The following is a 16,387-nucleotide window of genomic DNA, read 5'->3' on the forward strand; positions in this document are numbered from 1 at the left end:
CCTAGGGTACCTTCGACCTTTCCATAAGAGACCGGCTTAGAGCATCTTCTGAGCCTTCTGCTCTTTTCCTTTCCTCTGCAGGGGGCTGACAGATGAATCAGAAATCCTCAAGTTTCTCCAGCATGGCACACTGGTGGGGCTGCTACCTGTGCCTCATCCCATCCTTATCCGCAAATACCAGGCCAACTCAGGCACTGCCATGTGGTTCCGCACCTACATGTGGGGTGTCATCTATCTAAGGTAAAGAGGCATGATGAGGACTGGGGACAGAGAGTCTTCAGCCACTACCCCCGTAGTAATAGCTGAAGGTCCCTGACATGCTATTTAGTCTCCAAAGGAACAGGGATCCCCCAGCTATAGCCACCACCATGTCCGATGGGATTGGCTCAGTTTTTAGGAATGTTTAACCTGGGGTCCCTCTACCAAGTAAACAGATTTCAAGGAGCTGGTGAAATTAAATGGGAAAAAATTACGTCTTTATTTTCATTAACCTATAACTGAAATTGAGCATTTCCTTCAATTTTGTTTTTTTTAAACACATTATTTGGAGAAAGGTTCCATAGATTTCATTGGACTGACAAAGGGGTCTAGGACACAACAAAGATTAAGAACTTCTGCTCCAGAATGACTAACAGGGCGTTTTCCTTTGTGGGCTCAGATTTCAGTAACCAGGACTTCCTCTGACCTTGAGTCCCATTGTCTCCAGTGAAGATGGATTTATTAGTGAGTCTGTAAGGGTGCTTAGTGTAGGGACCCAGTTGGATGTGGGCCCTTTGCTCAGAGGAGAAAGTGAGGATGGAGACGGTTTGGGTATCAGCTTTCCCCAATACTTCCCTTACCCCTCACTTGAATTCACCCAGCATTCTTGGGGGCCTGGCCCCCATCCCTCCTCATAGGAATGTGGACCCACCAGTCTGGTATGACACCGACGTGAAGCTGTTTGAGATCCAGCGGGTGTGAGGAGAAGAGAGCGAAGGACAGGAGAAGACGGAAGGGGTTTGAGTGGTTGGGTGCCAAGGTGATCCCTGGACCCCTCACAGCTGCCTGGCTCTGACTCTTCCTTCTGATTGCTATTTCAAGCTTTGTTATCACTTTGACCTGAGGAAGGGGGTGGGGAGGCAGTAACTTCCCCAAGAGCCCAGGGATTGGGGGAAATGTGGGGAGCCAACTTTGCCCTTTTCCCATACCTGGCTTATGAAGTCCTTCTGGTTCTGGTGGTAGTTACAGAAAACAACAAAGATTGGAAGGTAGAGCCAAGGAAGAGGCAGCTTCCTCTTAGCAGATACCTCTTGGTGTCCCACCTAATCAATTACTTCCCTTCCATTTCAAGTCTGTATTATAGCCCTGGCTTCCCTGAAGACTTGTTTCTATACCATGCTTTATTTGTTCACCCTCTTCTTTGACCATGCCTTCCAGGTTCTCCCTGCAAGTGGCTCAGAAGTTCTTGGGCCCCTTGGAGGGGTTACTTTAGTCTGGGATCCCCACTATCTGGGTAGTAGTGGGGGAGCTGAGGTGTGAATGCTGGGATGCTCTTTACCTTCCATTACAAAACATTACTCATTCCATACCCAACATGCCACTGAGGCTGAGCAGCTCATAGGAAGAATTGGGCTGAGGGAGGTTTTTAGGGTTTTGTGTTTTTTTTTTTTTGAGGGAAGAAGAGGTTAACAGTTCCAACCCAGAGTTCGATCCAGTGGCTATGGCCTAGGTGACCACCTAATCCCCAAGCCCACATTTTCATATTTGTACGAAGCCCTCTTCCGTGGGAATCTTTTTCACAGACCATTCCCCAAAAAGGAATATGACAGAGGGGAGCAACCCTCCACCCTCATTCTAATGTCAAAGGGTAGAGAACCTGTTTTTCCTCATGTTGGATAAGTAGAGGGGAGTGAGACGAAGACAGTCCAAGATATCCTTCCCTGGCTTCCCCATAGCTGTACCAGCTGGCTGCCCTGAAACCCTCAGTCCTCAGCTCTGTCCTCCAACGTTGTTCTTCCAAGTCTTCCCCATCCGTGGCTAATCCCCACTCTCTGCCTGTGTCAGTACAATCTTAATTTTCAAGCACTAGAGATGCGCTCTACAATCTGCTACTTTACACAAAATTAAAATCTCCCTTTTCCTGGCTGTGTATGTGTCTGGGGTGAGGGTGGCAGGAGCCTGCTTGGGGGAAGAGAGGCAGAGTCTCCCTTAAATAAGGGCTTGGTTCCAGGTTTAAAAGTTCAAGACATTGTCCCTGTCTTTTATGACACCAGTCACCTCAGAGGGCCGTGAGGGGTTTGTGCTTGTACGTGTCTGGTAGGGTGCAGTGGCTGACTGGTGGTAAAAGCTTCCCTGTTTCTACTACCTTGAGGTTGGAGGGAAGGGCAGTTCCCTGAGACCTTGGACTCTCTGCTAAGTGGCCTGTCCTTCAGAGCCCATGTATGTGAAGGTGAAGCAGGCTGTATATACAGTAGTAGAGGAACTAGGTTCCAATCCCAGGTCAGCTACTTATTATCTGTGTGAACTTAGTTAAGTATCTTAATTTATTTGGACCTAGGTTTAGGTTTTTGCTTTTGTTTTTTAATCCTTAAAATGAATGTTATTATGCTAAATCACCTCTCAGATCCCTTTTGGTTTTAAAGGCTGTCACCTCCCTTAAGTAGGATATGCTTACCTGACTTTGGTGGGTCATTTCACTGATGCAACTGGGATACCAGGGAAAATTCTTCCAGTTCTTTTGAGGATCAAATGGGATAGTATATATAAAGCATTTTACAGATCCCTAAATTGTGCTAAAGTACCAGTTATCATGCTTAGTGTCTTACTTGCCCAGGGGTTCTTACCTTGGAAGACAAGTTCTTTTTTTGTTTTGTTTTGTTTTTGTAGGTATTTTGATAACTATTTCCATAGAATTGGTTTTCTTGTAATCTTACGTATTTATTTTATTCATTTAAAGAAATTATTATGAGAAAAGGCAACGAGGTGACTCAATGGATAGAGTGTTGGGCCTGGAATCAGGAAGACTCATCTTCCTGAGTTCAAATCTAGTCTCGGACACTTACTAGCTCTGGGACCCTAGGTAAGTCACTTAACCCTGTTTGCCTCAGTTTCCTCATCTGTAAAATGAGCTGGAGAGTGACATGGCAAACCATTCCGGTATCTTTGCCAAGAAAACCCCAAACGGGGTAACAAACAGTTGGATGTGAATGAAAAATGACTAAATAATAACACTGCCACCATTCTGAGAAAGGATCTGTAGGCTTCACCAGGCTGCCAAAGGGGTCTGCGGACACAAATGAGGTTAAGAACACCTGTCTTAGTCCTGTTCTCTGGGCTACTTCTTTAAAATCTCCAAGTTCCGGAGGGTAGCTTAACTGGATCTCCAGGTCCCTGGCAATCTATCCATAGGCTATGTGGGCAAAAAGAGAGGATGAAATCTTTGAGTATAACCATGTCTGCTCAAAGTCTGAATTCTCTCTATTGAGGGCAACGTGGAAACATTCCTTTCCTTCTCTTAACCCTGGTCAGTTCCAGTGTCAGATAGTCAGACAATAAGCATTCATTAAGTACCCACTGTGTGCTAGGCATCATGCTAAGTGCATAGAGATGGTGAATCCAATGACCTAGCCAAAGTTACACTCACACCTAGCTGGTAAGTGGCAGAACTGGGATGTGAACCTAAGTCCTTTGGATTTGGCTAGGTGGCGAAGTGGATAGAGTGCTGAGGATGAAGTCAGGAAGAGTCATCTTCTTGATTTCAAATCTGGCCTCATACTTACTAGTTATGTGACCCTGGGCAAGGCACTTAACTCTGTTTGCCTCAGTTTCTCATCTGTAAAATGAGCTGGAGAAGGAAATGGCAAACCACTCCCGTATCTTGGCCAAGAAAACCCCAAATGGGGTCACGAAGAGTCGAACACAACCGTAAAACGACTGAACAATGACAACAGGTTCCTGACTGACAATGACTCTGTGATTCTGGAGCGGTGTACTTTCCCATGTGCCATATGGCTACCAAAGAAAAAGCTGTAGCACCCAGGATCCCAAAATCCCACTGCCTCTGCATAGACTCATAGAATGTTAGAACTTGAGAGAATCTCAGAGCACATAGGATCTAAAACTGGAAAGGACTTCAGAAGCCACGTGTCCAAGGCCTTCATTTTACCAATAAGGAAACCAAAGCCCAGGAAGGTTATGACTTGCCCAAGGTCATACCAGCAGTAAACAGAGAAGGTAGGATTTCAATCCAGGTCCTCTGACCCTAGAACCACACTGGTAATCAAGGAGAATGTCTATAGCTCCCAGTATTCTCAGGCTGTCTTCTATCCAAGCACTAATCAGGTTAGTTCTGCTTAGCTTTTATTTGAGTAGATGAGAATGGGAGCAGTCAGGGTGGTATGGCCATAGACAAAGGCTTCTTCCCCCCGTTTGAAAGATGAGGAAGTAGAGACCCTGAGTGGAGAAGAATCCCATAGATATTAGGTGGCAACACCAGAAATGGAACCCAAACCTAGCCCTCCTTCTCTTTAATTCATCGTGTTAGCTCATTTAAGCCTGCATTAATAATCTTCCGGTCCGTCATTGTCCTCCTTCTTCCAGCCCCATTCCGGGTGGGGCACCAAGGACCTACAGGGACATGCTGGAGACCTGGCTGTCAGGATAAGAAGAATGCCTGGGCTAGGCCTTCCCTCTGCGGCCTCACAATGATGATTCATTCTGTGCCCAGCCTAGTGTTGGTGCTGGGGCTTAGGGCCAGACCAAGGTCAAAACAGGTAGGGAGAGATTTTTCAGGGCCGGCACCGAAAAGCTACCTGGCTTGTTTTCTCTACCTTTTCTACTTCTTTATCACCCAGTGGAGTATCCAGGGCTTGCATACAGAGCACAGCCCCATTGCACACACTCCCAGCTGCTAACCTGGCCCTCTCCAAGGAGAAGAGCTGCTACCCACTTACCTTGGTTTGGGAGTACTTGGTAAGAGGGTGCTTCTGTAAGGTGAAGCCAGCTCCCCACCCCACCCCCAAAAGTGGCTTCCTTCTTATCCTAGGTGTTTCCCTCCAGAGCTAAGTCCATTCCTTTCTGTACCTCTAGATAACACCAGGGCAAAAAATATTCTCTGGGTGTCTCCCCTCCCCACTGCCTAGCACTGCTACAGGAGAGTGGAAGCCCTTTCCTTCATTCCCAAGGCTGAGTGACTGTTTTGCCTCTGGGAACAAATACAATAAAAAGAGCAGGTAATCGATCAAACAAACAGGTTTTATGGCAGCAGGAGAGAGGAGTTCAACATAGCTTGGCAGCTAATTAATGAGCTTGTTAGATGACTGTGTGTGTGTGTGTGTGTGTGTGTATGTGTGTGTGTGGGTCAGGCTTGGTGGAAGGGTGGGAGGGGTTGGTGAATGGGTGGAGTGGCCCCCCGAAGATGATAGATTTGCTCTGACTTAGTTTAGGAAGATGGCCCTGAGCAGTGGTTGGATAAACAGGCCCAGAGGCAGGTATGAGATGGCCTGCTGAGGCATTTGCTGGAAGGGGGTACAACTGCCTTCCCACTCCCCAACCTCTCATACAGACCCCTGGCTCAGGCTCCCCACACTAGCTCTAGGAAGAGCCACAACTATATACCAGGATTGGACTGCCATCTGTGCCATTTGGGGCTCTCGGGTGTTTTAAATTAGAAACATAAACAGATGTAGCCCCTCCCACTAGCACCCCAGCATAGCATCTGGGAACCTCATCCTTGGCTCTGGAGAAGACAGCAAAGTGTCCCCAAACCTCCAGGTTGATGGTTCCTGGAAGCAGGGAGACTTTGAGGGACCCCCTCTAGTTAGTTTCTGCCTCTGCTCAAATGGAGGGATACTTGGATTTCTTGGCTGTGGATGGAGCAGGGCTTGGGGCAGGTGTCTTCCACTAGCCCCTGGAACTGTATGGTTTGGGATCGAGGCGGAGGAAAGAAGCAGGAACAGTGCCAGGGCTGACTGACTGTGGACTGTTTTGAATCAGGCGCCGAGGTAGACTTCTACCAGCCCCCCAACAGAATGCATTCGGTAGAAGACCCCCAGAGGCAGGCCAAAGTTGACAATAGTGAACCAAGTCCTGTAGCCATAGAAATTTTTCTCCAGTCCGTTCTCAAACTCAGGGTGTGTGCCAAATGCTGGCATCATCCACATCTAGGGGAAGGGAGGGAAGAGATAGGTGAGTGGCTGAGAAGGGCCCTTTCTCCTCCCACCAACTCATAGCTACCATTGAGACAACCCCTCCACCCCCTTTCATTTGGCTAGTTCATTATCCTTGACCCAGCACTTTCTGCCTTAGCCGAGTGGCTCCATCAGCCCCATCCTAGAGCCCATCGGCTACCCACCGTGATGTTACAGATGATGAGGAAGATGGAAATTTCCTTAAGAACTCGACGCTTCCAGTTGAAGTGGCTGTAGTTGTGGATATAGGCCAGGGATACCCTACGCAGGCCCTGGCCCAGCTCTAACACAGATCCTCGGCGAAGGTCTGGTGGGCACTCCTCCCCTAGGCCATCATTCTGGTACTGGATGGGTGTCTCCCAGAGTGGCTGTCGGTGCAGGCCCTCAATGATGAAGAGGTTTTGTGCAATGTGCTGAATGATGATGAGGATTGAATAGGCCAGGATAAGTCTGTTGAGCAGCCCTTGGACATTGGTGGCCACAATAGCCACGATGGAAAAATAGGAGATACCAATCTGGCCCAGGGCAGCACCCATAAGAAGTACCACATCAAGGCTACGAGTGGGGTTCTTGACTGTGTCCATTTCCCGCTCTTCCAGTCCATGTATGACCGTGCCCATCAGGCATGCCAGAGTCATGACAGGCAGGACAATCACATAAAAAGTATAGTAAAGGGTAAAGTACTGATAACCAATGGAGGGGCCACTGGCCTGGATCTGGAAGACGACAAAGACGCTGACCCCTGCCACCAGAGCCAGGAAGCCCAACAGGGGACCAAAGATGGCCCCATGGAGGTGGAAGTTGGGCTGGCCAGGACTGGTTATGTGAGGAGACAGCTTTCGGCCCACATTCTTCCACATGACGTAGAGGATGGCGCAGCAGATGAGGCTGTATTCGGTGCTGAAGGGGTAGAGCATCAGGTAACCCTTTTGAAAGACTTCACATATAGTTGCATTGAGGCAAAGGCAAGTGTTGGTCTCATTGCCTAGGGAAGGGAAAGGAGAAAGTCACACAAGACTATTAAGAGAGGAAAGGAAGGTTGAAAAGTATGGTCATTTCATGAACTCACAGATGGTCTTTGCTTTAAGAAAACTCAATAGACAATGTGGGAGAAATGCAGAAATTTTGTACAGGCACAGAAATAGTTATAAGGCACATAAAATATGTAGGGAGAGGAAGTCCCCTCCCCATTTCCATGATGTTATTGACTGGACTGAGCAGTCAATTAGCATCACGTCAGCCAGTGACGTGGTTTTAATTGTTTGTTGGCTGCTCAGATGCTGATTGACCCCTTTAACTCTCCAATCACAGGCAAGAGGGCCATATTCTCTTGATTCCGTCCCTTTTCCTGATTCAACACAAGAAGAAGGTCCCGGGCAATAGTGCAAAGATCCAAAGAGTCCATTGCTGTTGTGGAAATAACAGAGCGAAAATAGATACTTCAATAGGACTTCTCTCCTGAGCTCCTAAGAGAGGTAGAAGGTTTGGAGGATAGGGGTGAGGAGAAGACTTTTAGTTGGAACTCTTCAAATATCCCATTGGGTATGGGGTATTGCTATGTCTTGGTATATACCACCTCCACTGGGAGGTTATATATGTGGTAAAAATGATTATCAGAGGATGGTTATTCATATTGCAAAATGATTTTGTACAATCTCAAGCTTTTTTTTTTTAAAGACATCTAAAACCAGATTGACTTAGAAAAGCTTAGTCTACTAATGTTTCACCAACACATTGAGGGAAGTAGGCATTATTTCCATATGTACCTTGCTTTAGGGCATCTAGGTGGCACAGTAGATAGAGTGCTGGGTCTGGAGTCAGGAAGATTCATCTGGCCTCAGACAGTTACTAGCTGTGTGACCCTGAGCAAGTCACTTAACCCTGTTTGCCTCAGCTTCCTCATCTGTAAAACGAGCTGGAAAAGGAAATGACAAACCACTCCAGTATCTTTGCCAAGAAAATCTCAAATGGGTCATAGAGAGTCAGATATGACTGAACCACAAACCTTGCTTTACCTAATCAGTTTATTTGCCCTTGAAAGTGGGCTGTAGGAGCAGCTAGGTGGCTCAGTGGATAAAGCACCGGCCGTAGAGTCAGGAGGACCTGAGTTCAAATCCGACTTCAGGCACATAATGCTTCCTAGCTGCATGACTCTGGGCAAGTCATTTAATCCCAATTGCCTCACCAAAAAAGAAAAGAAAGTGGGCTGTGCAGGTTTGAATGTATGAAGAGTATAAAGCTGTGGTCATGTCATGCAGACTTGAAGGTTTGTGTGTTTGTGTGTTTAAGTTTCATCTTTGTAGGCTGGACTGATTTCCTGTGGGCTCACCTGATTTGTGAGGCACCAGACAGATCCTCCCGGCCTACCACCTAGGTGTTGAAGTGGATAAAAGTCAGATCAGGAAGATCTGAGTTCAAATCTGGCCTTAAACACTTACTAGCTGGGTGACCCTGGGCAAATCACTCGGGTTGTTTGCTTCAGTTTGCTCAACTATAAAAGGGGACAATAACAGCACCTACTTCACAAAGTTGTTTCAAGGATCAAACGAGATAACATTTTTAAAGACCTTTGCACAGTTTTTGGCATGTAGCAGGTGCTATATAAATGCCGATTTCCTTCTCTTCCCCACCCCCCATCTCTCTTCTTCATCTGTCAGACTACTATTAAAGGTTAATTCATTTCAACCCTAAAGCCTTTGTAGTTTTCAAGAATCTTCTATGACAACGTAAATGCCCCTGGCATGAGATTCTTCTCAGGAATTAACTGACAGACCATTATTTGGGAGCAACATAGATGCTGGGAAGGGAAAGGTAGAAGGTGTCAAGTGTTTCAGGGCAGGTGAGTGCCAAAGAGGAAGGAGAAATGTGGCAGTTTTCCATGTCTTGTCATGCGGATACACATACACGTATACATACACACATATATATATTTATATTTATACCAGGGTGCTTATATCATGCAGGTATGTATATGTACCAGGGTGATGCCTGGAACATTTTGGGGGAAAATCATGGTTTTTTTTTCAGATCTTCCTATCACTAATCATGAATACATGTGTTCCTGTATGGATATGAATGATGAGGACAACAGGTTTATGTGAGCACATAATGATGTGGATGGACAAATCACTCAGTTTCTTCACCTATAAAATTGATAGTATTAGACTAGTTAACTGCCAAGGTCCCTCCTGCTCTATCTATTATACCATGTCGTCTTGTGGTTTTGTGGGAGTGGATTGTACTATATCAGGGATATGAGGGCTAAGCAGGGAGAAAGGAGTGGGCATCCTGGGATCAGAGAATGTTAGAACTGGAAGGCGTTAAAGGTCACCTAATCCAGCCCTATCACTTTAGAAACTAAAGCCCATGGGGAGTAAGTGGCTACCTTGAGGTCACATAGCAAGTGTATGGTTGAGCTGGGACTAGGCTAGAACTCAGGCTTCCTGCCTCTTAGCTTGGTGCTCTCTTCCACCATCCTCGGCTGCTGCTTCATACCTGTGAACTTTTCCACGAGGGCCTCCAATTCAGCCTCAATCTCCCGATGCATGGAATCATTGGTGACGGCCAGTATCCAGAGGAGTAGGTTGGTAGCCATAGTTAGCATCAATCCGCACCTGGGTGGGGGGAGGCACTTGATAACCTGATCCCTGACCCTGAGCCTCTCAGACTCTGAGCTCCACACTAGGACATCCCATAACCCTTTCCGAGGCTGGCCCTGAATCCTCGGCTCCCCTCCCATACCTGATCACTTTACCAACATGCCTTCGAGGAGCTCTTGCTGGAAGTCTAAGAGTGGGAGTCACAGATATTTAAGTGTGGGAAATGCCCAGGGAGAGACCCACTGATGCCATTTCCCAATGAATTCCCCAATTGTAAAACCAGGATAGGTCTTTTGAGAAAGGTATATTGGGCATGGGCTAAAAAGTGGGGTGTGGAGAATGTCTCAAGGGGCTCAGGGAAGAATGGAAGGGGCTTGGGAAGCCCTCCTCACCTGGTGAGATTCATCTGGACCTGAACACAGTCTTTACTGTGGTTCCATAGCACATAGGTCTGAAAAGAAGGATGTCAGCTGATCACAGCTTGTGGGGGTGGGGAGAGACTGAAGATAAGGGAGTGCAAATGAGCGTGTGCATATGTCTGTGCACGTCAGTACATGTGTGTATGAGGTGTCTACATTTGGTTTATATAAGCGTAAGTGTATAGTAATAATCATAGCTAACATTCATATAGTGCTTACTATGTGCCAGGCACTGTGCTAAGCCCTTTATAATTATCATATCTTTTGATCCTCACAACAACCCTGGGAGGGAGGGGCTATTATGATCCCAATTTTGCAGATGAAGAAACTGAGGCAATCCTCTGATTAAATGACTAGCCCAGGGACTAGCCCAGCCAGTGACAGCTAGTAAATGTCTGAGACCAGATTTGAACTCAGATCTTCCTGACTCCAGGCCCAGCACTTTAACCATTCTATCCATTGCAAACAATAGCTGGAATTTACGTAGACCTTTTAAGATTTATAAAGCCCTTTACATATACTATCTAATTTTATTTATTTATTAAATAGTATTTTATTTTTTCCCCAGTTATGTGTCAAGAAAATTTTTAGCATTCCTTTTCCTATCTCATTTTTTTTGGGGGGGGGTAGGCAATGGGGTTAAGTGACTTGCCCAGGGTCACACAGCTAGTAAGTGTTATGTGTCTGGGGCTGAATTTGAACTCAGGTCCTCCTGAATCCAGGGCTGGTGCTCTATCCACTGCGCTACCTAGCTGCACCCTACTATCTCATTTTGTCCTTACAAACCATTCAATGAGGTACGTGCTATTTTATAGTTGGGGAAACTGAGTCTGAGAGAGGAGCTAAGTGACTTGCCCAAGGTCACACATCCAAGAAATATTGAAGCAGAATCAGAACCGAGGTCTTCCTAACTCCAGCTGTCAGACATGCCACTGGGGAAGTGAATAATGAAATGGAAGGCAGTGAATTCCTGATCCATCTAGGTCTTCCATATTGAAAATTACGAAACTCAGCTTTGCCAGACTTTAATTCCTGTGCTTTATTCACAGTATTCCCTCCCACCTGCCTATTGGAGTGTGCATGTGTATGAGCAGGAATGAATGATCCTATGTTTGTAGGTATAGGCCTGAGTGCTATGTTAAGCTGTAATAGCTTTAATATTAGAGTTTTAAGCTTTAATAACTTAAAACAGCACTAGGATTTTTGGCATACCCTGTATAAGTGAGTATTTTTAGGTTATGCATTTATAAGGCAGTATGGATATATATATATATATATATATATATATATATGTGTGTCAAGTTTAGTTTACAAAGGGATATGCGTATACATAGGAGAATGTGTCTAGGAGTGCATGGGCATATTTATACCCAAGAATATGTGTAATGTGTAGGTATATACCCACACAAAGGGTGTCTGGCTAGTATGTAGTACAGCATAGCATGTGAGGGCATTTGCCTGCATGATGTCTCTGGCGGGTGGATAAGTAGCATCACCTGAAGACCGATGAAGAGAATCTCAATGATGGGGAAGACAAGTTCCACTTCAGACTTGCAGTGGATGTGACTGATGATGTAGCCAATTCGGAAGACGTTGAGTAGGATGGTGCAGCTACCAAACAACACCAGGGAGCCTGGCCAAGGTGGAACCATCAGAACCTTCTCTGTCCTTTCCCAGCCCTCTCCCCTCCCCCAGTGCCTCCCACCTACCTCTTCTAGGGAATAGCATCCCTATCCCTGGACTTATCTGCCTTATCATTCTTCTGTTGGTGCTGAACAAGGATGAGGCACATGCTTACTTACCCTGAACCCAGACAGGCCCAGCGTGGGGATCCCGGTGCAGGATAGCGTGTGGCAGGCGGATGGTACCCACCATGTAGTAGAGAAGCCAGAGGAGGGCAAGCACCTTGAGCACTGCCAGCAGGATCCAGACATCACCCAGGGTGATGGCCACATTGTTGGAGATCATGCTACAGATGAAGGCTCCCCCCAGGAACACCACATTGAGTGCCAGGAGCCCAGAAAAGAGCTGGCTGGCCTTCTGGGCTTGGCGATCTCGACGAAGGAGCAGGGAGAAGTGCCGTTCTAGCCATGACTTGTCCCTTCTGGGGCTAGGGCCCCCCAATTCCTTCTTATCCTCCTTAGCTGTAACCTCAGGGATCCCCTGAGGGTCTTGAGAGGGCAGGGAAGGGGCAGTGGAACTTTAATGTGAGTATATACCAAGCTCAATATAACTTTAGATCTGCCCCTAACTGTTGTCTGGGTAGCTGGGTGGCACAGTAGACAGAGTGCTGGGTCTGCATTCAGACCCATCTTCCTGAGTTCAAATCCATCCTCAGATACTTACTAGCTGGGTGATTCTGGGCGAGTCACTTAACCCTGTTTGCCTCAGTTTCCTCATCCATCAAATGAGCTGGAGAAGGAAATGGCAAACCACTCTAATATCTTTGCCAAAGAAAACCCCAAATGCAGTCACAAAAAGTCAGATAGGATGGAACAACTGTTATCTAGGGTGGAGGTAGGAGGAGAGGCTCCCCTTTCTTGTGTCAGTTTATGGATTTCTCTTTTTCCCTCTTCCTGCCTCCCCACCAGCCTCTGATACCTCAGAAATCAACTTTCACCAGCCTAACCAGGTGTCTTCCAGTGAGTGAAGACTCTGTAATTGTCCCTTACCAAAAAAAATCCAGGTTACTCCCCACTCCTCTACTGATTTCTCCAAAGGCTCACAGATCTATAGCTTGAGGCTATCAAGTCCAACCATCTCATTTTACAGATGAGGAAAATGAGGCACAGAGAGGTTAAGTGACTTACTTGCCCCTAGTCTCACACTAGTAGGTGTCTAAGGTTGGATTTGAACTTGGGTCTTCCTGACTCCAGGTCCAGTCCTCTATCCATTATGTCACCTAGCTGCCTCTCTAAACTTTCAGATAATACAGCCACTGTCCATCTCTTCTCCCACATAGCCTTAGACTCGGCTTTGTATATTCTGCTACTCTGATCCTGGTTGACTCCATTCCAGCCCTTTTCCTCATCTGTAGTTAGAGAATCAGGAATTCCCAATCTGACACTGGACCGCTTTACTGACTGACATGTATATTCCTTTTCCTAGGTTTCTACCACTTCTTTATGTTACTCCTTGAGATGCTCCCTGATTCAAGGTATTCAAACCTAACTCCTACTTGGCCTTTTTTTTTTCCTTTTTTTTTTTTTTTGGCTAGGCAATGGGATTAAGTGACTTGCCCAGGGTCACACAGCTAGTAAGTGTTATGTGTCTGAGGCCAGATTTGAACTCAGGACCTCCTGAATCCAGGGCCAGTGCTCTATCTACTGCACCACCTAGCTGCCCTTCTAACTCCTACTTCTGTCTTGCCCCTTCCTCTCCTTTCGTCTCCTCCAGTTCCAATACAATGCTATAATTCTCTCCCTTCCTTTTGTAACCTTCTCCTCCCCCTTCTGCTCAAATTGAGCTCCTAAGCAATACATCTCTTTCACCCTCTTCCTCTGCATCCTTCTCTCACCCAATCATTCCCACTTATTCTGGGATCTGGGCTGTCTCAGGGACTCTTAAAGACTTCCCCTACTTCAGTAACCCAGGAGTTAGACATGGCAGCTTCAAAATCTTGCCCTTACCTAGGTTAATCTATTTTTTTTTTTGCATACAACGTACATCTATTTATCTAAGTTATCCAATTGTGTGTACTCTTCTTATGCGTCTAGATTTTAAAATAAACTTGCGCTCTTTAAAGTTGTTAGGTTTTCTTTTCTCCCCATCTTTATCATCTTCTTGCCAGCTTTTAAGCATCATATTCCTGGAGAGTAGCCCCAGGGAGGTCCCTGGTGAATATTCACAGGATCTACATCTGGAAGTGACCTTAGAGACCCAAACCCCTTGTTTTATAGATGAGGAAACTGAGGCCCAGGAGTGCAAAATTGATTTGCCCAAAGATACCACTATATCTGACACTCAATCTGTCAGTGATGTCCAGGACCTAGAATAGAGCAGGCCCTCAATAATGATCCTTATCATTTTCTCCTGGGCTTTCACACCTAAGTGGGTGAGACCCAAGGCATCCATTCTAGTATCTTCTTGTTCCATTTCTTCCAAAACAGGCAACTTCTCTTTGGAAGGATGCTTTCTTTGGAGGTCTTGGGGACTAGGGGTGGTGGAGAGAGGATGAAGGTAGGAAAATGCAATCCTTGAGCAAAGGCTCTACAAGCCAGCATAGGGGAGATAATTAAGAGGTGAGGAGCTAAGATTCTCTCTCTGGTTGGTGTTTTCTCCAGCTGTCAAGGGAATGGGGAGCTTGAGGCCGAGATTAGATGTTTTTCCACTCTCAAAACTCAGGGCTGCAGTGATTTGAGGCCCCATAAGATTGAAAGCACCACCCCCTAAACCCAGGTGTCTTCAATTCCTAGGAGATGGCAGCCTTTCAGCTATGGAAGCTGTAGTAGGAGGCCTGAGCAGCTGTGAGAAGGCCGATGGAGAAGGTGCTTTAAGACTGAGGTTGAGGTGCCAGCTCTGCTCATTACTCTACATGTTGCAAGGGGAGGGAGGGACCAGAACCTAAACTGGTTTGTGGATTTGAGTTAGAGAGGCAGGTGACAGAAATCCCCTGGAGCTGTTAGGGAGGGGAAATGAAGGAGGGAGAATACAGACAGGGTAGACTCTGGACCTGGTAGCGATAGAAAGAGACCAGGGGACATCTGGAGTTATGGATAGTTTGAGTTCCCCAAGGATACATAGAAATAAGGGTCAAAATCACCACAGCCCCCTCCCTACTCCACCCTCTGATTTCCCTTTCCCTAGAAACCTCGACTTTTTGTTCCTCCGGATCTCATCTCCACTCTTGGGGATAGGAGCTTTGACTGGGTCTTAGATTCAAGATCTTTTCCCACCTCTTCCAGGTGTGAGGAGTGGGGAGACCCTAGGGGATGAAGGGCAGAGAATTCCTTCCCCACCCCCCCTCCCGCTGACCCAGGTAGCGCTGCTCTCTGGATGGTCCAGAATCAGTCTGGAAGGTGGCGTTGCCTTGAACTAGGAAGAGTAGTGCGGCAGGGGCCTCGGTGGGAGAGGTGGAAGCGGCGCGGGGCAGTGGGTACTGGGACCCCTAAGGGTCTTTCCAGAGTGATCGTGGCTTCTCTCCCCTTCTGGATTCTTTCCCTTTACATCCCTGAAGAATCCCCACCCCGCCCCATGCCTGACTCCGGGTCCCCATTCTTAAGCCTGGCTTTTGGGTCCTTTACCTTCTTCCAAAGGTCCTGCTCTATACTCTGGGCTCCAATCCAGTTAGGGAGCAGCCGTGTGCAGATGGCAGAAGGTGGGGAGATGTATGGGGGTACTGGGCAGGGCCCAAGCTGCCTTACCTGAGACTTGAGCTGTCATCGTTGCGGACTAACAACCAACTGGAAGGAGCTGGGCTGCTCCGTCCAGGTGTGTCTCTAGCCTCCCCCTACTATCCCGACCTATGCCCCTGGACCCTCTCCCTCGGCTGAACTGCGCACCCACTGGCTCAGTCCCAGCGGCTCATCGATTTTTCCTGTTGACTTTGGAAATCTCATTAATCCCTCGTTAATTATACCGCTCAAGGTTTCTCTGGCCCGGGAAGAGCAGCCAATAGGATCTGGGGCAGGGCCACCTCAGAGCAAGTTGGCAAATGGGCCACTCTGTCGCTCGTGGAGGGGCTGGGCCAGAGCCTACGGGGGTCGGAGACGTTTGGCTGACTAGCCAAGGGCTACTGGGCGGGGCTGGAGCATTCAATTAAGGGAGTCAGTGGAGAGGGCAGCAGGGAAAGATTTGAGGGGGTCTTTCTAACCCTAGGAGGTATGCGTCCAAGATGCCTGACTGGGCCATGGGAAATAGGATAGGAAGGAAACAGAAACAAGTTTCCCTAGGGTGCCCAAGTCACCTGAGCACAACTGCTCCAGAAAGCTTCTCATAGCCCCTTTCCATGTCAGCTTCCCCTGATGCCAAGCTCTGTGCCATCTGCCTGCCACGCAGCAGCAATCTTTCTACCTTCAGCTGCCGTATCCGGACGCCCTTAGGTACTTCTTCCTCTCCCTGATGTTCCATATCAGATTGAAGGAGAAAATATGGAGTCTAATTCTGACTGTTTGGGCTGTGAGGCTTTCTTTCCTTCTCCCTTCTAGAAATCCCTTTGTTTCTCCTGCGAGTCCTTCCCACCCTGTAATTAGAATGTCACTGA

At 47.2% G+C, this 16,387-nt stretch overlaps 2 protein-coding genes across 2 annotated transcripts in view; one reads left to right on the forward strand and one right to left on the reverse strand.

Moving 5' to 3' along the window:
* The window catches only part of HID1 (HID1 domain containing), a 28,755-nt gene extending 26,631 nt beyond the window's left edge, over positions 1–2,124 (forward strand). The window contains exons 18-19 of the mRNA XM_027873218.1: positions 82–240; positions 897–2,124. Of these exons, the coding sequence (XP_027729019.1) occupies positions 82–240; positions 897–960 (223 nt within the window). The 3' untranslated portion in view covers positions 961–2,124. The remainder of the gene's footprint in view (positions 1–81; positions 241–896) is intronic.
* A 1,741-nt stretch (positions 2,125–3,865) lies between these two features.
* OTOP3 (otopetrin 3) lies at positions 3,866–15,635 on the reverse strand. The gene is made up of 7 exons (XM_027872675.1): positions 15,549–15,635; positions 11,988–12,356; positions 11,682–11,818; positions 10,159–10,217; positions 9,663–9,781; positions 6,332–7,152; positions 3,866–6,140 (listed from the first exon to the last, which is right to left on the reverse strand). The coding sequence occupies exons 1-7, from the start codon at positions 15,565–15,567 to the stop codon at positions 5,970–5,972; spliced, it is 1,695 nt and encodes a 564-aa protein (XP_027728476.1). The 5' UTR covers positions 15,568–15,635; the 3' UTR covers positions 3,866–5,969.
* Between the last annotated feature and the right edge of the window lie 752 nt (positions 15,636–16,387).

This window comes from Vombatus ursinus, unplaced genomic scaffold, assembly GCF_900497805.2.
Source record: "Vombatus ursinus unplaced genomic scaffold, bare-nosed wombat genome assembly UNPS02014801.1, whole genome shotgun sequence".
In the NCBI taxonomy this organism is placed as follows: Eukaryota; Metazoa; Chordata; class Mammalia; order Diprotodontia; family Vombatidae; genus Vombatus; species Vombatus ursinus.

Bases quoted from the DNA above. Each gene is read 5' to 3' on its own strand.
- OTOP3 (XM_027872675.1), bottom strand. The intron at 9,782-10,158 runs GTGAGGAGGGCT...CCCCCCACCCAG, and splicing joins GTCCAGATGAATCTCACCAG to GTGCGGATTGATGCTAACTA. The intron at 7,153-9,662 runs GTATGAAGCAGC...TCCCTTCCCTAG, and splicing joins CCTCGTGGAAAAGTTCACAG to GCAATGAGACCAACACTTGC.